This window comes from Geospiza fortis, unplaced genomic scaffold (assembly GCF_000277835.1).
Source record: "Geospiza fortis unplaced genomic scaffold, GeoFor_1.0 scaffold174, whole genome shotgun sequence".
NCBI lineage: Eukaryota > Metazoa > Chordata > Aves > Passeriformes > Thraupidae > Geospiza > Geospiza fortis.
This window is the reverse complement of record NW_005054480.1, coordinates 1,168,874-1,191,843: the sequence shown is the minus strand read 5'-3', so window position 1 is coordinate 1,191,843 and position 22,970 is coordinate 1,168,874. Positions and strand designations below refer to the sequence as shown.

The 22,970-nt window shown below is 48.2% G+C and overlaps 1 protein-coding gene and 1 long non-coding RNA gene across 5 annotated transcripts in view; both read right to left on the bottom strand.

The window, feature by feature from the left end:
- The window catches only part of CA9 (carbonic anhydrase 9), a 15,404-nt gene extending 14,788 nt beyond the window's left edge, over positions 1–616 (bottom strand). For all 4 annotated transcript variants that reach the window (XM_031063070.1, XM_031063071.1, XM_031063072.1 and 1 more), the window contains exon 1: positions 487–616. In XM_031063070.1, coding sequence (XP_030918930.1) covers positions 487–607 — 121 coding nt within the window. In that variant the 5' untranslated portion in view covers positions 608–616. The remainder of the gene's footprint in view (positions 1–486) is intronic.
- A 20,136-nt stretch (positions 617–20,752) lies between these two features.
- Positions 20,753–22,970, bottom strand: LOC115948704. Its single transcript, XR_004082494.1, has 3 exons — positions 22,948–22,970; positions 22,661–22,734; positions 20,753–21,560 (listed from the first exon to the last, which is right to left on the bottom strand). It is a non-coding gene; the product is annotated as an uncharacterized LOC115948704 (long non-coding RNA).

Sequence of the window (22,970 nt, the reverse complement as noted above, 5' to 3'; positions counted from 1 at the left end):
GGAGTCGGCGGGAGCAGGGACAAAGGCAGGGACGTGCTGGGGGGTGCAGCGCCCGCAGCTGGGCGACGATGGGGGAGCGCATCTCCGCAGGGGCACCTCATCCTGGGGCGCACCTGGAGCCCTAACAAGGAGGCAGCAGGAGGTACAGCAGCCCCTCCACCCCCAAACCAAGCAAGGGGAGAACTCTCTGCCATTGGGGATACCTCTCCACAAAGCACCAGACATCCCAAATCCAGCACGACTTGCACTGGGGCGGTCCACTCGTCAAAGACCCCCAGCCCAGCAAGGGAGGGAACCCTGTACATCACGACACCCCATGTATCAGAGACCCCAAACTCAGCATTGGGGTGCTGCACGCATCAGGCTGCTGAGGCACTGGCGATCCCAAACTAAGCTCCGAGGCGCCTCGTGCACGGGGACCCCAAACGAGCAGCGGGGCGCCCCACGCCTCGTGGAGCCCCGCGCACCGAGGGACCCCCCGCTCACCTTTCCCGGCGGAATGCTGGGTTTCTTCGCCGCCGTGTTCCTGTTCGGAATCGGCACGGCCCAGGGCGGGCAGGAGCAGGAGCGGGAGTAGGAGCGAGACCCGCAGCGCGGCGCGGTTCATCTCCGGCAAGTGCGCCCAAAGTCTGCCGCCGCACGGTCCAGGCAGGTGAGCCGCCCGGCGCGGGACTGCCCCGGGGGTGCCCCCAGCCCAGCCCAGTCCCCCGCCAGGACACGCGGGGCAGCCGGGGCGGGGGAGAGCTCAGTCGGCTCCTCAGCCCCTTCAGCTACGGGTGTTGCCTCTCCTCACCGACGCTTCAAGGATCCCTCACGGGTCGGGGGTCCCTCTCCCCAGCAGTTGGTGAAAGACCCCTCAGCCGTTGGGTGTCCCCTCTCCTCAGTGATGAGTGAATGGGCTCTCAGTAGTCGATATCCCTCTCCTCAGTGATGAGTCTGGGAGCTGTCAGCCATGGGTTTCCACTCTCCTCAGCAGTGGTTGTCTGCTCTCCCCAGCCATGAAGTTGGCATCCCTTGGCTGTGACTGTCCCCTCTCCTCAGTGGTCAGTCAGGGACCCCTCCATCATGGATGTCCTCTCTCCTCAGAGCTGAGTGAAGAGCCCTTTGATAGTGGCTGTCCCCTGCCCTCAGTAATGGTGTTGGGACCCCTGAGCAAAGGGCCTCTCAGTGGTGAGAGTCCACTCTCCTCAGGAATGGGTGAAGGACCCTGCTCTATCGAGGTGCAGACCCTCCATAGGTGTCCCCTCTCCTCAGTGGTGAGTGAGGGACTCCTCAGTGGTGGTGTCTCCTCTGCCTGCTGATGGATAGTTAAGAAAAACATTTCTATGGAGGCTAGATGATGGCACAACTCCACTCTGGGCAGAAGTCTTTCTCCTGCTCCTCAGAGGTGGCAGGAAGCATGTGGGTCCTGCTCAGTGTACGTATACAGTGTGCCTGGATACCAAAAAGCTTTGAACAAGGTCCTGCACCAAAAGTGACCAGGCACATGGACAACAGATTATCCATGCTGGTAGATGCAAAGTGCTGCACATTTGGTGTAATCAAGGATGCACGGCATGGGGGTGAGCTTTAATCAGCTAATGAAACACATTAGAAAAGACCAGAGAGTGGTGGTAATGTCTGGTCATGACCTGCCAAGAAAAAAGTGAAGTAAACATCAGAGATTATCAAGAGAGAAACAAAACCCAAACCAAAACAAAAAGTCCACCCCATCCTGCTGTTGAATAAACCTTGGGTGAAACCTCCTCTCATTTATTGCCCATGGTTTTGTTTCTCCCGTCACAAAAGGGTCGTGAACAGAAACAGCACGTATGGGGCCCCAGGGCTGTTTGGGGGTGAGAGTGATTTTCATGAAAAGAAGGAACAAAGCAGGCATGGCTGCCCAGCCTGGTGGAGTGAACTCTGTGCCCATGGCACCCTGGCTAGTATCACACAAGAGAGCAGGGAACAAGGACTTACTCTCTCGAGATAGCAGATGTACAGCGCAACCAATGAAAACCATCCCGCAGGAAGTTTGAGCCCAACGAGCAAATAGTTTTTTTTCATGTGGTGAAGAAGGGAATGGGAAAATCCTTTCTGTCAACATGTAATTTGTGCACACGCAAAAAGGTACTGGACAAGTTAGTGGGATATAGTGCCTTGCTCTGCGGCACAGCCAGAGTCCCAGCTCTGTGCCATGCTCCATAGGCTACACACCTCTGCTAAACCAGTTTGCCCAGCTCTTTCCCAGCCCAAATCACTGGTCAACCCAACACCTTCCTTTATGAATGTGCTCAGCATAGCTGTGTGAATACATCCATATCCACAGGCTTGCCATTGCTGCAAGAAGGCTCGAGATCCATCAAGCGGTACAGAAGATCTGTCTGGGGCTGGATTTTTTCCTTTTGCTCCTTCTGGAGCAGAAGAAACACATGCCAAAAAGTTGGCAGCTGGGGACACAAGCTGCTGGCCATTGGCTACCTGGCACCATGGGCTTCTGCCATGGGCTGTGCCAGAGTTGGTCCCTCTCTTCTGGAAGGCCTTGACAGAGAACTCTGCCTCCAGGGGTGTCCTGCAGGTAGGATCAATTATTCAAGTTATTCTGATCCATGTTGTTCCTTTCCGCACCACGTAAACTGAACCATTGGATAAGAAGATATTAATTTGTCCATGCTCAAGGAAGCAGGCCTGTGGGAGGAAAACAAACCATGAACTCTCTTCTTGTAATTCTCTCTTGCTTATATCCTGTGGTTTATCTAAACAGTCTTTATCCTAAAGGGAGACGAAGAAGCCAGTTTTATACAGCAAAGGAATGACAGTCTACCCTTTTTTCAGGACAAGACCCTGAGGTTTCCCACCTCGCACCTGAGTTTATCAGTTCTGCTTGCTTCTCCAGGGAGGACACCCTGCACTCTCTTTGTTGTCCTGATTTTCTTAGGTTTCATTGTCCTCACTCTCAATTCCTCTTTGAGGATGAGCATATCATATCACAGCCACTGTAACTGCACGTGTCTCCTTTCCACCTATGATCTCTTACACTTTGTCAGCTCTTTTGTAGAGATGACACTTGGCAGCTGTGGACACTTAGAATGAAAGGTGACTCCATCATCAGGGCACTTGGTCTGGATGATGCCTCCTGGGGATGCTGGAGTTTGTAGATCACAGCCACATTCCGTGAGCCTTGCAGGCCACACAGGGAAGGGCACAAGGGGTTTGTCATGCTGTACAAGGTTCACACCAGTGCTTATAGCCTCACCAAAAGCTGTCCCCTGGGATTCCCTGCCAGAATTATGTCAGGGGAGATCTGATCACAGGGATTAAGCCCCCCTGCAAACAACCCAGCCCTGTGTCCTTCTTTGCTGTGAGATATCTGGAAATATGCAGCACCAAACTTGTGCTCAATTCAGCACGGATGCAGCCCGAGGCACAAAGCACTGGCGTACCAGGGAGCTTCTCCAATCCTGTGCAGCACAAGATGCACCAGTCTCAGATAGAGTGGGTGTACTTCTGGAAACACTGGCTGGTCTTGTTTTAGCTCCAGTGCTGTAGGGAGGGACGACCTCTAAATGCTCATAAAAGGGTTTATTCTCAGGAAAAGGATGTCATTCCCAGGAAAATTAACTCATGTTAAGGAAAGGCCTGGATGTCTAGAAGAATTTTGGCACTCTGGGCCTGATTCAAAATTGTACCAGTAATCCTTTCCCACGGGATATCCTAGCGAATTCCTGAGCTTATTGAGGGCTTTTTGTTTGTTACTTTTAATGCAAAAACAGTGGACACTATTTTATCAGTGCTGCTGTTGTGCTCATTCACAATTTAGAGTTAAGTTCCCTGGATGATTTCCAAACAAAATCAGGCTGATCTATGCCACTCACTGAAGTGAATCCCAGGTACCAGCGCCTGCAGTTTGTATTTCATTACTGAGATTTGGGTAGAATTGCCTAAACAACAGTCACTCCTTTGAGGTGATCTTAGTCTGCTTTGCAATTGCAAAAGCTGCAGGAGTGTCTCCTCACAGGTCCTCACAGGTATCTTTACTTTCACCTCCAAATCTGTGCGTTTGTTGTGCCGGTGCCATCAGCTGCCCAAGCCCTACACCAACACAGTGCTTGTCTGCAGCAAATAACCAACTTCCAGTGCCTGAGGGTAGGATGACAAGGGATATTTTGAGGCAATGGTGTTAATTACGTAGATGCTTTCCCTTGGATGTCTAGGGTAATAGTCCCTAGTTTCAGAGTAACCCCAGCACCTGTGCTGTGGGTCTCTGGACTCAGTCTAGATCCTGGTCTGCTCTTCCCTGTGGCTAAACTGCAGGAAGCAGGTAGCCAGGGGAACAAACTGGCCTGAGAGCTCCTGGACTTGGGCCAGCCTGAGATATGGGAGCTGCTTTAAAACTATGAATTCTAGCAGCTGTAGTAGGCGTGGGTTTAAAATAGACATTTTAATGTTTCTATGCACAATTATAATGCATAATATTTACACAGTCATTGTTGCCTATTGGTTAAAAATAACTTGGATAATGGGAAGCAGAATTTTATTTTAAGAAGCTTGCTTCCAGATCTGAGTCTCAAAATACCAAAACTTCTTTAAACTGAGTAAGTCTGACTTTGGGCAGAGTCTACATGGGAGCCTCTGGATCCTTATGTCAGTATGTTCCAGGTAGGAAAGCAATCTTCCAAGCAGCTGCTGGCAAGCACTGGCTGTAGCATTGTTCCAGCACGACAAAATGTGGAGATTTGAAACTGGCAACACTTCCAAGAAGACCAAGGTGTGTCACGAATCTCTCTTTAGCAGTGAATACATCAATCTGTTTAATTGCAGTAAACAGAACAAGAGTTCACGTATAGCGGTGTCCAAATTAGGACTGACAATCCTTGCCCTGGGCATTGAGTTTGATACCTCTTTTTAAAAAGCAGCTTCGTGGCCTCCCTCACAACCTGATGAAGCCACGTGTGGAAAGCAGTGGTCATCCTCCTGCCCTGTGTTTTCTTGGTCATACTATAAAACCTCAGAGATTATTAATCTTCTTTGAATTTTCCTTTAAAGTGAATTTATTTGCTCCTATATGAAGGCTGCCCTTTCGGCAGCACTTATTCCTGGTATATTTATAGGCAGCAACTCTATCCCTTCTCAAACTGTGTTTTGAAAGTTTAGAATGAAGTCTTAAAGAGTTTAGCTTGTCAGAGACTAAATGCCCCTTCCACTCAGGATCTCGTTAACTCACTGCACCTCTTCAAGGTCCAAGTTTTCTTTTCTGAATGCAGACATGTTAAATTACACATTTAAGCTGCATGGAAAACCCTTGTCCTGCCACATGTGAAACCACTCACAGTAAGCACACAATTAGGTCGTTCACAGGCTCTTCTTTTTTTTGTTTTCCTCCGGCAGTTTATACCAGGAGTTCTGATGAGCAGCTCATAGCACAAGGTTCCATGACAGGCAGTCTTCACACCTCTCTTGCAGCCACCTGATTTTCAGCTGCACAGCAGTGTTTTCCAGCTTATTTCATTGGGGTGTTCTTCCCCCTTCCTCCTTCCCCCTGCTGTTCCTAATGACAGTATTTATGAGTGTGGGTCCCAAAATCCACTTCTTTACCATGCAGGGCCACTTTTTTAAAAGATAACCCATTATTTTTCCCTTTTAAAATTGTATCTTTGCATTCCTTGTCATCTTGACTGTAATTAATACTTACACGTGAAATTACTTTAAAACTTACTGAAATCCTGGTAAAGGAACCCAGAACATTTCCTTTGTCCAGAGAGAATCTAGATTAGTAAGCTAAAAAATTAATTGTAGCAAATTTGCATTCCTTTTTAAAAAAATCCTTCTTCCTGCTTATTCCACAACTTTTCTTCTTCTGAAGACATCCAGATCCCTTTTCTCCACTGAAACTGAGGTACTGTTTTTAGTCTCTGCTGTGACACTGCCTCTTGCTAGACACCAGACCTGTAGGCCAGCTATTGCTTCTTTCAGGTCTCAGTGTGCCATTTGCAAGCCCTTTGAACACCTTAGATTTTAGAACACCTCTAGATTTTATTTTGGATGGAGTGGCATGTCCTTACACCTGCTTTTTATTTTGCCCTCTTTTTCTGTTCCCCTGTCTCACAACATGGGGGTGGATGCTTGTCTGGCTGAGGAGTCACACCTGACACTGGATTTTCAATCCTCACACAGCTTTCCTTCCTCTCTGCTGCTCTCTATCAAAGACTGCTAAAGACCTTTTCATGGAGCTTTGGAGTTTCCTCCGCAGGTTCTCAGCTGGGAACAATTCTCAGGTTTTCCATGCGCAACTTGACCCCCAAAGTCACCACATTCTTTGTTAATTTTACTAACCACTTTAATTGTTGCTCACATTCTTTGTTCATCCTCAATATCATTCACCATAGATATACAACCACCAAGGACTGGAGTCACCTTCTAAAATATTTAGACATTATTCAGGTCACAAATTTAAAATGTTTTTTGTGCCGAGAGAACTAAAAAATTCCGTGCCGCTCCTCGTTCCATGCCAAGTCCTCGCGCTCCTCCGTCCCGGTGACTTCATTAACGAGTCCCTGCAATTTATTGCACAAAGTTCTGTCCTTGAAATTAAGTATCATAATTGTAAACATTTGTAACCTTTCACTTGCGGCAATGAAACTCTTATCAGTGGATATAAGGTTGTTTTCTGTAACCAGCCTGTATACAATAATTTCCACACACATAAGAAACAATGTTAATGACCACCGGCTCGGGAGAGTTCCCTGGATGTTTGAATTGACCAAGCCCTGCTGGTGCAAGCGGCTTCGGAGCGAACTCTGAGTTGTGTTACGGTCACAGGAAGCTACCAAGCTACTCCCCCGCTGAGAACTGGCATTAGAGAAAGAGAAACAGTGTCTCAATTAACTAGAAATTAGCAGAGTTGGGGATCTTGCCTGTAGCTTACAGAAAATTGTGAAATGCTTTCTGGTGAAATTTCCCCAGCACTGTAAACTCTATACCCTAGGAACCATACACATTTTTGCTGCCTAGGAGATAGTTGGTGCTGGTTAGGACTACTCAGGTCACTGGCATTGTGGATCACTGTGTGGTGTACTGCATGATGACTTTTTCTTCCTTAAGAGCTTCTCCAAAAAGGGGAATCGAGTAGCAAAGCCTCTGCTGGGGCCATAAGACTACAAGACAAACACACAAAGAAAGGGGAATTCACAGAAGACCAGCTCAAAAATTTACTTTCAATGATTGTTACAGTGTCTTATTGACCTAAAGCAGTTAAAATAAAATAAAAGAAAAGGTACCTGGGATGGAAGATCCCAGTGGCTGGTTAGAGACTTAGAGCTGCAAAAAGAGTCGCCAGACCATTCTGCCAGGCATCACCTTACCCAATCACCCTGGCACCCAGCCTGGCAGCTTGCACATGATCCAGTGCTCACTTCTGGGAAATGCATAGCCGGAGCTCATAAACCTTCAGGGGATTTAGGATTTTTCTTAGAACTCTCCTCCAATGGATGTTGAAGTTGCACAATTTGTATTTGTTTTTCATTAGTCTGATTAACACTATGCTGCTGCTTCTCATTCTGTTGTGTAGCCAGTCCAGGATTCTGAGCAGTCCCTGTGTGTTTCCCCACATCTCAGTTGAAGTACCCCTCAACAGCCACCTTGATAAGCTAATAAAACAAAGCCCTTTTAATTAATATCTGGAGGACCCTTTTCCATCCTGAGTGTCCATAATTTTTCCTATGAGTTCTCCAATTTTCCATCAAAATTATTTCAGTGATGTGGACACCAGAACAGGACTTTACATGAGCCACAGCCTCACCAAAACTGCTTATGGAAGAGGAATCCCTTTCCTGTTCCCACATACTAACCCAAGATCCAGGTTGGAAGGTGTTCTTGCCCAGGGCAGGAGGATTAGAACAAGATGATCTTTGAGGTCCCTTCCAATCAAAACTATTCTGTGATTCATTGCAATTCATCCTCATCTGGAAAAGGATTAGCTCCTTCTGGCACAGTATCCTGGTAGGAATTCATACCACTCTGCTTCATACTCAATACTATTTTCTAACCTGTGGATTTCCAAGGGAAAACCCCACATTTCCTAAGCCTGCCCTGTTCCTTGTCCTCATGCCTGGCTTTCATGTGCCATGATTTTGAAGAGGTCAAAATCATGTCACTCAGGCTTCACAGTAAATCCTCAGTTTGAGCACAGCTGGGATTTTGCTAGAGGGTCCCAGTATTTACCTCTAGACTAGAGATTGCCCCCACACAGAGCCAGTATCATCAGATCTCCTGACAGTCATCCCAGCAGGTTGTTTAGCAGCAGGAGAGAGCTGCTCTGCTGTCAGACATCCTCAGGAGCTCAGCTGTGGAGTTCAAATGCCCTGAGCATCTCTGACACTGCTTGTGTGGAAGCCCACAGACAGAAAACATGTCTCTTTAACACGTAGCAGGATATCCCAGGGTCAGGGCACGTCAACGCACTCTTTCACCACCGTTCTTAAGAATCATCCTTGTCACAGATGAGCTGGCAAAATAGGCTGAGGAAAAGGAAGTCGGATTCACAAATGACTCTTGCAGGGTTGTGACAGAGGAGAGGAGACCCAGAAAGACACATGGAAATCATGAGGCTCTAGCATATGCCAGAGAGACGCCCCCGGGGCAGTACAGCCCAGCAGAGCACAGCTCATCCCCCGGGGATGCTGCAGCCTGCCAGCAGCTCTCTGTGCCTCAGTGCCAGCTGCACACACACAGCCACGGGGCAGGGGCTGCACCTTTCACAGAAGGGCGCTGGTTAGATGCAGGGAGTTGCAACACACTAACAGAAGGGGTTTTACTCATGGCCACTTGGCTTACAAAAATCGAACAGTTCTTAAGTCTCCTCAGCAGTTTTCAGTCCTTATCTTCCACAGCTGCACGCAGGGACCAGGCTCTGCTGCACGCAGTGACAAGCAGCTGAGGAGAGTCAGGCAGGGATCTCAGGAGGGACGTGCAGCCAGAGCTTCCACTGGCAGGGCTTGCAGCCACGTGATGGCTACGAAGCAAAGCTCACACCCGTGACTGCTGCACAATAGTGCAAACATAAAAGGCCTGTATATCAAACAAGCCAAACAGCTCTTCACGGCGGGGCACAGCATGTTCTTCATTACAATGGGATGAAACTTTAATCACCTTGCCAGACGCGGGGATGAAGAAAAGGTGGAGGTGAGCCTGCTTATCACAGCCAGAAAGCCTTGTTTTCAACCACACAACCCCGCCTGGGCACCACGGGTCTGCTGCGCACATCTGTGGCCAATATCCATGCACACATCAGCTGGAAAAAATATCACCACGGAGAAGGGCTGGGAAACAGTCCTGGCTGGGAAGCACCCTCAGAGCCAGTCTTGCCTCCTGAGCAGACTCTAATGCTGCTGTGTGACAAACATAGATGTGAGGCGCCATCACAGAAACTAACTTAGAACAGAAACAGTACCGCCAAAAAATGGTCTCTTGGACTGAAAGGACCAGTACCCTCATCCCCTCTTAAATCCATTTGAAACTTCATAAACCCTAAGCCAGACCTGGCAAAGCCTCTATTGTAGCCTTATACCACTGTAGAATTATAAAATAATTTAAGCTGGAGAAGATCTCTAAGGCTATTGAGTCCAGCCATCAACCCAACACTGACAGATCCACCACTAAACCATGTCCCCAGGTGCCAACATTTACATGGCTTTTGCCACTTTTGGGGACAGAAATTCCACCACTAACCTGAGCAGTCTCATCTAATGCTTGATCACCCTTTCAAGTAAGACATTTTTTGCAATATCCGGTTTATAACTTCCCCAGTGCAAGTTGAAGCCATTTCCTCTTGTCCTATAAACCTTTCCTTCCATAGGAAGATCCCAGTTCTGTCTCCCCTGGTTTCTGTCTGCTGCTAACTTCTGGCACATGGCAGTGTTCCACCTACAAGTGACAGAGCATTTTAGGGGACAGGCCAGCCCAGGACCTTGAGACCAGAGGGGCCTGGGAAAACCAACCCCCCCAGCCTGAAGGCTCTGAGTGATGTCTGCTGGGAACCGAGTGAACAGCCCAGCACCTCTCGGGTGAAGCCTTCGGGGAGCCAGCAGGACTGCGCTGCCAGACCATGTCTGCATCAGATGCATGACACTGGGGCACTGTTTTAATTTAAAATGGATTAGGCTTTGTTTTCTTTTTAGCACAATAACATTGCACGCATTGTTGGGCGATAAAACCCACAGATAGCTCTGCCAGCGGGGTGTTGGGGTGGACGTGATCGGCAGCACAGTCTGAGTGAGTGAAGAGCATGGGGAAAGCCTATGGAAATGTGCTGCTGCCAGGTCCTGGGGAGGCCCTGGAACAGCTGCTGAAGGGTTCCTACCTCAAAGGAGGCAGAGGGGCAGCCCAGAATTTGGATAGCAGCTGGAGCAGGAGGCAGGTGAGGGGCAGCAGGGACATGTGTGAGCCTTATTGTCACTGCTGCTCACAGCTGGGCAAGGGGATGGTGCTGATGACTCCTGGGAGGACACTGTGAAAAGGAGGCAAGGATGTCTCAATTCACCACAGCATGTCTTAGTTAACTGCTGGTTTTCCAATCTGGTTCTGCCTCTCCCTGCATGCTGCTCTCCTGGTTTTCCTGGGCTTAAGCTCTGCATTGAGCTCTGGAGCAAGAGGGGAACATGATGAAGGTGGCGAAGTCACTGGCAAAAGTGACTGGCAAAGTCATTCTGTTCCCTGGGTTTTTTGGCAGGACCTTGGCATCACATGCTCCAGGTTCCTCCACTACCTTAATCCATGCCTTTGGCTGGCAACAGCACCAGGCTAAGGGGTGTTATCCAGCAGCCCTGCCCCTGAGATGCAGGAGACATTCCTGCAGCATGAGGCCTTTGGGGTGTCTCAGGGGAAAGAAACTCAGTCTGGGGATATCTACTCATAGCCCACTGTGGTGTTACAGACCAGCTATAAATTTTTCCTCCTGCAGAAATAGAGGATTCCCTAACAAATCTTTCTAGAGCCTCAACAGCTCATCAAAGCAGTGCTACCAAGCAAAGTGGCCTTTGCAGGTCTCTGACCCAGTTGTTCCTGAACCTCCTCTTTGCTCACATTCGCTCTTGACACATGTGATGCCTGAGGAAGGTGATGCAGGCAGCAAAATGCAGCCGGAGTGTTCCCAAGATGTTCATCTATCAGCTGGGGACCTGACCCCATGCAGCTTTCTGCACAACATTCTCCTGGTATTTTTTTGCCTGAAACCCTTCATAACCTCTCATGGCTTTTTTTAGCATGAGTTTTGCTGCTGACGCGCTCCAGACCAGGCCACCCTTGGTTCAGAAGCTAACAGAAGGCACCAGGCTCTCCTGGGATCATTCATCACTGCTAGAGGGACTGCTGGATCTGAAAGGGGCAAACCTTTTAGCAGGGCCCGTTGTGACAGGACAGGGGGAAATGGTGTAAAACTGAAAAAAGGCCAATTTAGATTGGATATGAGGAAGAAGTTTCTAACAATGACGGTGCTGGCACAGGTTGCCCAGAGAAGCTGTGGCTGCCCCACCCCTGGCACTACTCAAGGTCAGGCTGGTTGGGGCTTTGGGCAACCTGGTCTAGCTTGGAAGACATCCCTGCCCATGGCAGAGATGACCTTGATTATGTCCTTTTCAATTTAATCTATCCTGAGATTCTATGAACTCCTGTGGATGTGCTGCGGGTTGGGCTCAGAGTGTGCTGCAACATAATACCTACACATACTACGCATGTACTAATCCATAGCATGGAGTGCAACCATTGCTGCTGCCTCAGGCAGGAGTGCAAGACCTTGGGGGCAGCATGAGAAAACCCCTAGTTCTGTATGACACCAGTGTCCATCTGCCCTGGCCTGCCAGGAAAGTGGAAAAGCCGAAACCAACCAGACCACAAGACCGTGCAGGTGCTCCCAGCAGAGAGAGGTGCCAGCAGGCAGCCTCTCCCGGCTGCCCAGGGAGCAGGAGGAGGGCAGGTGTTCTGAACAGTGCAGGAAAGAGGAACCAATTCCTACTGCTGCTCAAGTGATGCCAGGACAGACCAGAGCCACCAGGAAGGGAGACTGACCCCAAGTGGGGGGCAGAGCCAGGTGCTTTGCAGAGGTTGACGCACCACCAAAGTCTCAAGTGGACAGTCTGGGAAGACAGAAAATGAGGTGGGATGAACCAAGTGTTGGCAGCAAAGCCAACACATCCCCAGAGTCCACCTGGCTGGAGGCCTTGCATGATGTGAGGACTACATGAAAGCCTTCCCCTGGGCCACCACAGACTTCTGGCCAAGTGGTTCTGTGGTCTCTTTTGAACTTGATACACCATGAACAGACAAGTTCTTTCCTAGCTGCAGTTTAATTAGACCTTCATGTTACACAGAGACTCTTCTCTAACAGGTATAATTACAACAGGAATGCAGAGAGTACAGTTTTGGTTCCATCAGATGCAGATAATTTCCTCATCCCGCGTAGTCTTGCAGCATATTATTTGTCTGACACATAAGATCCTATTTTCTTAAAAGGGGAAAAAGAGTCAGCAAAACACATAGCAATAACAAATTAAGTGTCATTAAGTTGGGCAATCACAGGGCTGTGACTTACTGCCCCGATTTATCTGCCTCTTCCTGCAGAAGCACTTCTCAGCACTATATCCACTCCTGCTGCTAAAGGACTCAAGAGCAATGAAGATCCTTTGCGCTTGATCTGGACTGACATTCTTCCATCCAAAAAGCTCCACGTTTCACCTCCTATGAGGATGACATAGACAGGACTCTGCCAAGTCAAAGCTCATGCTACAAATTAAAGACAAAAGACCAGCTACCAAAGAAAAGCTCTGCAAACAGTAGATTCTCCTCTCCTACACAAGCCCAGCTAGATCAACCATCTCCTTTGGCAGCAGTCCCTACAGGAAGGGATAGAGTTTACATAAATGAGGCAAAAGAAGAGCAACTGGGCAGTTTTGGGCTGAGAGAGGCAGGGAAGGACTCATTCAAGTACAAATTGACCCTGCACAGAGTGTACTAAGCCAGCGTGAAGTGAACCAACAGGAAGGTAACATTGAACAAAGATGTTTGTCACCAAAACTGTTGAAAGACCAGAGAAAAATGTAATAATTTAAAATATATGCATATATTTAATACATATGTGAGAAGAGGAAGTAGAAAAGCTTCACATCACACAGAGTTTGGCCAGCACGGGCAGAAAACACCAGCTGTTTATTACAAAACCTGAACAAATGCAAAGTCATCTGTACATGTTGCAGGGAAACCTGGGCCATTTATTATTAAACTGCAAAGCAGCCTCTTTCTCAAACTTTACCTTCTACAGACAGCAAAAATCTGTCGCAGAAAAACCAGACGTGGCAAGCCCCAGCAAAAAATCCAAGGAACTCCCACCCCAGAGTCTGGAGTCCCATGCTCCCTGTGATTCTTTGTGTTGCTCTCCTTGCTCTGGTGCCCACAGCAAGGCTAATGCCCAGAGACAGCCATGGGGCCCATGGAGTGCCCAGCCCTATGGAGACCCAGCCCCTGCCTCCTGCAGCAGGACCAGGAGGGGATAACAGGATCAAAAGAGCAGTAACAAGCTCTGGGAACTTGTCACGCAAATGTGTTTTTGACCAAATCCCAAATGAGCCTCTGAAGGGAAGCATTAGTGCTGTCACGTGGAGCACATGATTTTGGAATTCATTAAGCCTTTGATGCAGTGTTAGCAGTGCTGTCCCCTGCCCCAGCCATTAGCCATCTGGCTGAAAAGCAGTCAGGTTTCCCTCTCCCCAGAACTAGAGGAATGGCCTGTGCCTGCAGCAGAGCACAGGAGTTACAGAGAGTTAGAGCATGCATGCACTGGACAAGCTGATTGCACTGATCTTGAGGAAAAATGGCACCTCTTATTGGAGCCCTCAGCACAAACATGCCTCTCCCCATGCCCTTAGATGCTTCCTCAAAGAAATCAGATGTTTCCAGAGAATCTCCGTTTCTTCTATTGCTAAGACAGGCTAGAGAGGAATGAAAAATTTAGTTAAGGAGAAGTGGAACTAGGGATAGGGGTCCTGCATTTAGATACTGAGAACTAGAACAGACACATCCAAAATTGGATGAAATCAGAAGAGAACTGCAGGTGAAAGCTAAAGGCAAATGTTGCTGAATGTTGCTGGCTACAGCACAGGGTTATGTTTTTCCAGCTCTATCTTGAATACAAAGTCCCCTCCGAAACTCCGACTCTCCCTTGTTTGAGGACAGTTTGTAAATTAACCTTGCTGCGGATGTGAAGACACAGAGGCTGATGTGAGCAGTGTGGTGCAGAGCTGGCTTGGAACTGGAGCAGCACCCATGACAGCCAGCAACCCCTGCCCCAGCTCTGACATTAAAGAGCACAGCGGGCACCCCAAGCCAGCTCCGAGGAAATAGCTTGTGTTAGGAATCCTGAGCTGTGGATCAGCAGTGACAATCCAGGCTGGTTTCTACAGAAGCATTTCTGGGTCTTGCACTGGCAAATATTTTCCATTACGTAGCTCGTCAGGATTGGACTCCATTCCCCCTCAATCCTCATCCAGGATAACAACAAACTCATAAGCATGCAGAGACACAAGCTATCTCTTACAGCCTTAAGATGAGGTGATAACTGCCTATTCCAGCTGGGATCTGCCTGAAGTCGTGGTCTCAGTGCCTCCAGGGAAGCCACATCATTGTCCCTGGGCTGTGCAGAGCTCCTGGGGTACCTGTCACTGTCCCCTGCTCTCCTCCCAGCACTGTGCACGCAGCGTGGTGAGGCTGGTGCACTCTCAGCTCGGCAGGCCCTCAGCTGTGCTGTTGCTGTCATTCCAGCCAGTTTTTTGGTGAGACTATGCCTCTGGCAGGGACTGAGCAGCTGAGCTGACGCCTGCCAGACCAGCCACAGCAGGGCTCAGTTGCTGGCAGACACCTCCAAAGCACAAGAGCAGCAGGAGAAACACTTTGAAACTCTTGCAGGTCTCCTGACAATGTGGTGTTTCTTACTAATTTTCCAACATCCTAATTTGTCAAATGTTTTTGCTTGACTGGAAGCCAAGCACAGCTTTGGGAACAAAACCTGTGGTACGCAGGGGGTTCCCCTGGCTGTCAGCTGCCAGGATCTCTGATACAAAGAGCTGAGGCCAGACACAGTCAGCAAACTCAATGCACAGACCAAAACACAAGCTGAAAATATTTAGCCTGCCCTGCTCTGTCCAGAGCAGCTGTAAGCCTCAGATGCTCTGTGTTTCCTCCAGAGATTCTGCTGGAAAAATGCAGCATTCCCAACATGTGATGAAAGCAAAAAATGCCCAAAGCCTCATGCTAGTGTGAATGTAGCACAGGACGGGCTGAGGACCTACCAAAACTTTGCTGCTGGACTCAGGTCCATGGTCCTGCATGGGACATTAATTCTGCACCTTCTCTGCGTGCTTTGTAAAATCACAGAATGGTTTGGGTTGGAAGGGGCACTAAGATAACTAATTTCCAATCCCCTGCCATGGGCAGGGATACCTTTCACTATCTCAGGTTGCTCAGAGCCCATCCAAGTGGCCTTCAACACTGCCAAGGATGGAGCACCCACAGCTTCTCTGGGTCACTTGTGCCAGTGCCTCACCACCCTCACAGTAAATAATATCTTCCTAATACCCAATCTAAATGTATGCTCTTTCCTCTAAAGCCCATTTTCCTTAGTCCTATCACTACATGCCCTTGTGAAATGTCCTCCATGTTCTAGCCTCATCCAAACTGGCTTTAAAAGAGTTCAGGATGAAGCTACTGAAATCTGAAGTGGTGTTTAAGGTTGGCAAAAGTGTGGCTGATAGGATTTTGTAATGGGTTTCCTGGAAACTCCAAATTCTGGAAAATTAAATCAGCATGTAAAAGAGAAAATGAGACATGTAGGAAGAGACAACTCACGCTTTTGAGGATATTTCAACACCTTCAGCAATTCTCTGAAGAAGAATAACCACAACAAATGAAATGGAAAACCATAACAGTCTGTTAGAGTGATAAGCTGAAAAACTAAATAAAACCACCAAATCCCAAACCACCAAACCATTACAAATGAAAAAAAAAAATTTCACCCTGGAAGCTTGCCATAAATAGCATAACAGAGGTGTGAAAGACCATTCAGAGAAGGTAGAGTCCCAGCCAAAAGCAAAATGAGTAATCCATACCAACAAGGAATGAAGGGAAATTTCCATCCTACAGTGTCCTAGTGTAGGGACAGATGCTTCAAGTGAAAGCAGTTAGCAGGGTAGGTTTAAAAACAAATTGATAACACAAACAGTAAATTATACAAATGACATTTATCCAAGAGCTCTGGAGAAATTCCAACAGAGTGTCATGGAATAGCATCCACGGGCACATAGAGAAATGAGATTAAACGGGAAGAAGGAATCCCACTCTAGCAGAAGAAAGTCCTGTCTCGCTCTTTAAAGGAGTGAGAAATCCAGTTTAATTAATATGGCTGTACAGATGGATGTTACTGGGTGCCCAAAATATTTTCAGAAAGATCCCTCACCAAATGTCCTTAACTGCTCTCCTCCAAACCATGCTTATTCCCATGGTTAAGAGCAAGGCAGAAGATAATGAATGGAAAATGGTCAGTGTTTAAAATGGAACACACTAGTGTGTTCCACCAGGATCTGTGCTACGGCTTGTGATTTTTGACGTATTCATAAATGGTCTGTGTGTGAGCAGTGAGGGGGAAAACTTTGATGGTGAGGCTGAAGAATGCAGTGTAGTGAAAATGAGCAAGATCTCAGAATGAAAGCTGGGAGATAAAATGACAAATTAAAGTGTGGGTAGGTGTAATTTACAAGGAGAAGCTCTTACTGTGCAAAGGTGTTCAGACCAGTTATCCCCAACTGGGAAAGTGGCCTGAGGATCAGCTACAGGTTTTCTCCCTTCCTTCTCAGAGAAGGGACAGTAGAACTAAGAAGTGGAAAAGGGGAAAAGCAAATGATTACTTGTTTTGTTTTACAGTATAGGAAAAACAAGAATATTTATTAAGTAATGACATAGCAGGTTGAAGAAAATTTCTCTTTCACTATGCATTGAGGAGTCTCACCAGAGACATTCAAGAACCATCTGGACTCAATCCTCTGCAAAGTGCTCTTGGATGTCACTGCTTGAACAGGAAGGTTGGACCAAATGTGGTCCTTTCCACTCTGTGACTCTGTACGTCTAAGGAATTAATTAACTAGGATTTCTGGGATGCAAAACAATGCAGAATGGATCAAAGGCAACCAGATTTTCTCATGGAAGAACAACCCAGCAAGGACCACTAGGCAAAATGATGCTTTGGTCAGAATAAGATTAAGCAGAGCTTAATCCTGATTAAAGATTGCTGAAAACATGTGGTGGAGAAAGTCTGGTTTTATACCTACACTGCTCCTCCATCTGCTCCAACCACACCCCACTGGCCACCTTCACAGCCAGAATCTGGTGCAGGTTTGTCCCCTAAATCTCACAGTGGTTTCTGTGCTCTTGTGGTGCACCAGGTGGAGAAAGCTGATACACAAAGCCCTTGTCAGAAAGCCAGTTCTAAACACAGCAAAGTCACACCATGCGAGAACTCGGTATGGACGACAAAGTCAGCTACAAGACAGGAAATGACTGTATCTCAAGAGATGCTGTCACAACACTCCATGGTGACTTGACACAGGCTGGAGTGAGGCTAAGGGTAGTGTGGAGTAGCCTTTGTCTGGGCTGAAGGCCAAAGCAGTCTTTAAGACACATTTGGGGAAGGAAACATGTCAACATACTCTATAAAGTTGCCCAGGAAGCAAGCAAACAACACGAAGGCTGCCTTTGTGAAAAGAGCGTAAGTGCCATACCAGTGCTTGGGTTACAAACATTCCTAAAACTCAAACATCCATCAGAGATGATGGCCAGACTGAGGAGAGGAGGATAAAAAACAGAACTGTGAAAAGGGGGAACAGGAAAAGTTGAGAATTGAAGGGGAGTGAAAATTCTGTTTCAGCCAGCCTGGTGGAGAGTCGCTGGCCAGATACCTCAAGGGCCAAAGGTGAGACAGTTTTAGTTTGGACAGGACACAACTAACCTGGAGCAGATCTCAGTTCAAGGTGATTGACTAAAAGGTCTACAGTCAAGATCATTCAAATGCAGAGGATAGAGGGACGTAACAAAGGGGCACAAAATCCTTCTGCAAAAACAAGAAAGCAGGTTAGGGAAGCTCTCTAAAGGATGGTATGAAACACTAGTTATAGAGAAGGAGTGCAGGGGGATGACTATTAAGGCCCAGGTTATGAAATAAAATTAATCCCAAGCCTTCAGGCCCAGAGAAGCACTTCCAGTTCTCACTCCTTTGGATTGCAAATCTTTCTTGCTGCTCTTCTCATCTTCCTGTGTGCTGGCTCTTTCCAGCTCCCGACACCTGTGTTTTTGTTCCTATCCTTCCTCTTAGAGCTCAGCTTAAGTTCCATGGGGAATGAAATGCTGTGCTCAAGGGATCCACAGGCTGCCTGACCCTCTTCTGAGTGCTGCCCTGCTGACTCAGCCCAGTAAAGCCTGGTATTTGCTCTCTCTGTGGGAGAGCAAATGCATAAATCCTCTACATGTATAAATTCATTTCATCACACACTAGCTGAACTATAGCATGATTTATCACAAAAGGTCTTCCCACCTGATTTATTCTTTGCTTTTTTCTGAGACATAGCTTTCCAAGTGCCATGAGGTAAGATGCTGCTGTAGGAAATGAGGTAAGGCTGCTCCTGTACCTGCTGCTCTTCAATGAATAATTGGATCATAGAATCACAGAAAGGCTTGGATTGGAAGGGACCATAAAAATCATCTTGTTCCAACTCCCTGCCATGGATTGGGACACATTCCACTAGATCAGGTTGCCCATCTAGTCTGGCTTTGAACACTTTCAGAGATAGGGTTATCTACAGCCTCTCTGGGAAACCTGTTTCAGTGCCTCAGCCACCCTCACAGCAAATGATTTCTTCCTGATATCTGATCTAAACCCACCTTCTGTCAGTTTGAAGACATTGTCCCTTGTCCTATCACTACAGCCTCTTGCAAAATGTCTTTCTTCAACTATCTTGTAACCCCTTTAGATATTGAAAGATGCTATGAAGTCTCTACAGATCCTCCTCTTTTCCAGGCTGAACAATCCTGACTCTCACAGCTTGTCTTCATAGGACAGGTCACCCTCAGACAGAAGATGAAATTAATTCTTAGCTTTCACACAGTGCTGACTTTGGCCATGATCTGGGGACACACAGGCAAAGACCACAGTAGAGATATCAAATCTGCATTTTATTCTTCAGCAGCCTATTGTATTCCCAGCTCTTCCTCCAGTTTTTCCCAACTGCTGGCACACATTTGTGCCCATGACAGCCCAGCACCAGCCACACTGCTCTCCAGAAGCTTGGCTAGACTTTGTGTGTAGGCAGGGCACTGGCTGTTTGCTAATGACTCTGCAAACCAGAGCCCTGCAGAAATTGTGCCAATGTCTCCTGTGTTGCATAACCTCCTCTGATGAGCAGCTTCTCACCCTCTTTTCCCTTGGTTCCCTCCTGCCTTGTCACAGAAAATGCAGAAGTAACAGATGTGGGAGAGACTTGACCTGCCAACACAGGTGTGTTGCTTGGGTCTGTGCCAGGCTTCTGGCTGCACACTCTGTGATTCAACTTGCACCCATTGGAACAGAGGCAGCAGAAATCTGTGATTGATCTGCGCTGCTCTGGGGAAGCTTGCAGGATGCGCCATGAAGATCTACCAGGGAATCATCCTGACCCACCAGTCATTCCTGTGTCACTTGTGACCTGTGCCTGCAGCAGCACCCAGGAAGAACTGGAGGCACTGCTGGGGAAGAGTTCTTCACCACCCTCCTTGGTTCAGCATGATCCCTGCCAAGCTACAGGAGCTGCTCTGCAGCTGGATCATAGCCCTGGGCGTGCACCATATTCTTGGCACAGGAACTAGGAAAGAGTTACTGAGGGACTTCATTACTGACATGCATTTCTCACACACGTCTCAGGTCTGTGCACGAGTTCCTAGAAAAGTTTTGACCACAAGTGGTTCTATGTGCTGCCCAGAAGGCAGGCTTCCCACCAGCCCAGCGGTGGAGGAAACTAAGGAGAACATTGGAAAAGAAGCCAAGGCTGCCCAGCAAAATGCCCCTGGGCTCAGTCAGGAAAAATCTGCCAACAGCAGCCTTCAACTGCCTGGACTAGCTCTCTCCTGAACAGCTTCAAAGCAGCTGCCAAAACCCGACATGAGGAAGAGAAAAGATGTGTTAAAGCTGCAAGGCAGTGCTGGGGAGAGCCAGGAACAGCCACTGCTTCCCTGTCTTGCAGCCAGCAGCGCTGCCTTGCGATCCAGCACAGCTCAGCACCAGAGCAGAGGGAGGGAGGAGAAACAGCCCCGTGACTAAAGGCAGTGTTGAGACACTGCAACCCACACCCTGTATCACAGTGATAACAGCACCAGCCTGGACACAGCCACGCTCCCAGGGAAGGGGCAGGTGGGGCGGGCAGCCTGGCTGTCCTTCAGAGCAGAGCCTGGGAAACGAGGCTGGCTGGGAGGAGAGCTGTTACAGGTGGATTAAGGAGCACTCCAGAAGTACTTCAGGCATAAGTAAGTACAAGAAGAGTGGCTGTTACAGGTAGCAGTTGTATGCCTGGGTTAGTGCCCCACGTGCCTTCAGCTTCTCCACCATCACACAATCCCATGTCTACCCCCAGAGCTGTTAGCTGCTTTCTTTCATTTGTCATTTGTGGCTGAACTGACTGCAGGTAACAACAACAAAAAAACCACTGAGCTTCTCCACACAGGCCAAAAATAGGAGATTTATTTTAAAAGGTAGGAAAAACAGAACAAGTAGTATGGTCCTTTACATTCCAAGCCCTCTGCCCACCCTCAGGGTAAAGCAGCATGTTGTCCAGCCTCGACTTGTAGAGATTTCAGCCAGGATGAGTGAGAGGGTTTCACCAATGATTCCCTGACTTAAGCTCTGGATAAGGACTGTGGAGCAGTGTGCCAGCACACTGGTGCAAGGGCAGTGAATCCCCTTTACAAGAAAGATCTTCTTGACCTTGTCTCAGCTTCTGTTCAAGTGCTCCTGCACTCAACAAAAGGGACATTTCAGTTTTGTTTTTTACTGCCCAAGCCCAACTTTTTTCCCCTCGGCTCCCAGAGCAGCAGACACACAGGACCAAAACAGAGAATATTGAAAGAGAAAGAGGTAGGTAATCAGATATTCATGGCAGAAGAGGTTGTTGGGAGATACCCAGTTTGTGACTATTCACAGTGCTAGGCAAGGAGTCTCCAGGAACACTGAAGTACAGGCACACAGCCTGTCAGGCACTGTGGGTCTGTGCAGAGTGTGACTGTTCCCATCCTCTCCCTTCTGCCAGGATCAGACTGGTCTGGATGCTGCAGTCACGATCTGCCTCAGTGCTGAGGAAAGGGAACTTCTGCATCAGCCCTGTCTGAAAGCACAGGGACAGCTGGGTGCAGCAAAGAAAAGTAAAAAAATTAAAAAAAAAGGAAAAAGTCTGCTGTATCTCTGGATGTATTCACTGTTAGACAAGGCCCAACAGCACTGGAAGAGGACAGGTCTGAGCCACTTGGACCTGGAAGAGAGTCAAGAAACACAACTCACTGGAGGACACAAAAGGATTCAATTTAGGTATCCCAGTACAACAAGCTTGCAGTTATCTATGCCAATCCCTGTGTTTTATCTTTCTTCTGCCTAACCTCTGACACAAGGAGCATCCCCTGGGCACATCAATGAATGGGACACAGAGAAATGAAGCAATTAAGCCAAACACTTCAGGGGGAGGATTTTTTCAGCTATTGAAGAGTTCCTGTCTTTCTCAGCTATGAAGAGAAAGACAAGACAGGCCCCAGCTAAAAAGCTTTGCTCCAGCATGACTTCCAGCATGGGAGCAGAACCACGCAGGAAACTTGGTAATCTTGGTGTGTGGCTGGAAGCCCTGCAGTGAGTCAGCAGCCAAAAGCATGGTCTTCTGATCCCTCTCCATGCTCAGCTGACACATACCAAGATTCTTCCAGAGGTGTACTACAGCACCACTACAGCTCCCAGCTGTCTGCAGCAGCTGAGTGGGACAGGGGAGCTGCACATCCAGCAGATACTTTGGATAAGGCAAATTCAAGCAAAAGGCCTCTTCTGACCCATGCCAGACCCGTGTCACCCCATCCACTATATCACAATCTCAGTCACTAGCAGTGTTTCTACTGCTGAGACTTTCAACAAAGTCCTCTTTACATCAACAAAGTTGCTGCCTTTTCCCCTGTTTTGAGCCTCACCTTCAGCTTGCTGCCTCTGCCACCCCGCATGGCTCCCCACCACCACTGCCTCCCTACCCCAGGAAGCCACTGAAGCTGACTATTGTGGCATGCATTCTGGTAGCCTTCATCCTTCCAGCCCCAGCCCTCCAACAAACTGTGAGCTCCCTCCAGCAGCCTGGCCATTGTACTGTAAGCATGCCGTGCACCACAGCTGCTGGGAACACAAACTTAGGCTGATTTTCCCGGGTTTCCCTGGTCTCTGTGTAGTCCTGGGAAGGAAGCTGGCTGCTGCTCTCTGTTTTTCCTGCTCTACTTCTATGTAGCTTGTGGCCAAGAGATGCTACAGGTGAAATGTGAAGGGAGAAGTTCCTTTGCTTCTCCATTTCCCAGGAAAGAGGAATCGTACACCGCCTCCTCTTACCATGTCACCCAGGCTGTGCATCCTCAGTGCAGTGAGCTCCTCTCTCTAGACATGTTCATGGGACTGGAAGTGAACTGTGGTGAGAAGCAGAGAAACAGCATTGGCGGGGGAGCACAGGCTGGCAAGGAATATAGTCTTGATCCCAAGACCACCAAATAAAACCTATGACCCAGGAGCTAAGAAACCAAGTGCTATCTGTGGAACCCTCTTCTCTCCTGTGTCTGGGCAGGGAAATTCCATGTGCCCCAGAGGGACTGTGGCTTAGCAGAGGCTATACCCCAGCTCACCTGCTGGATTTCCTGCATTGCCA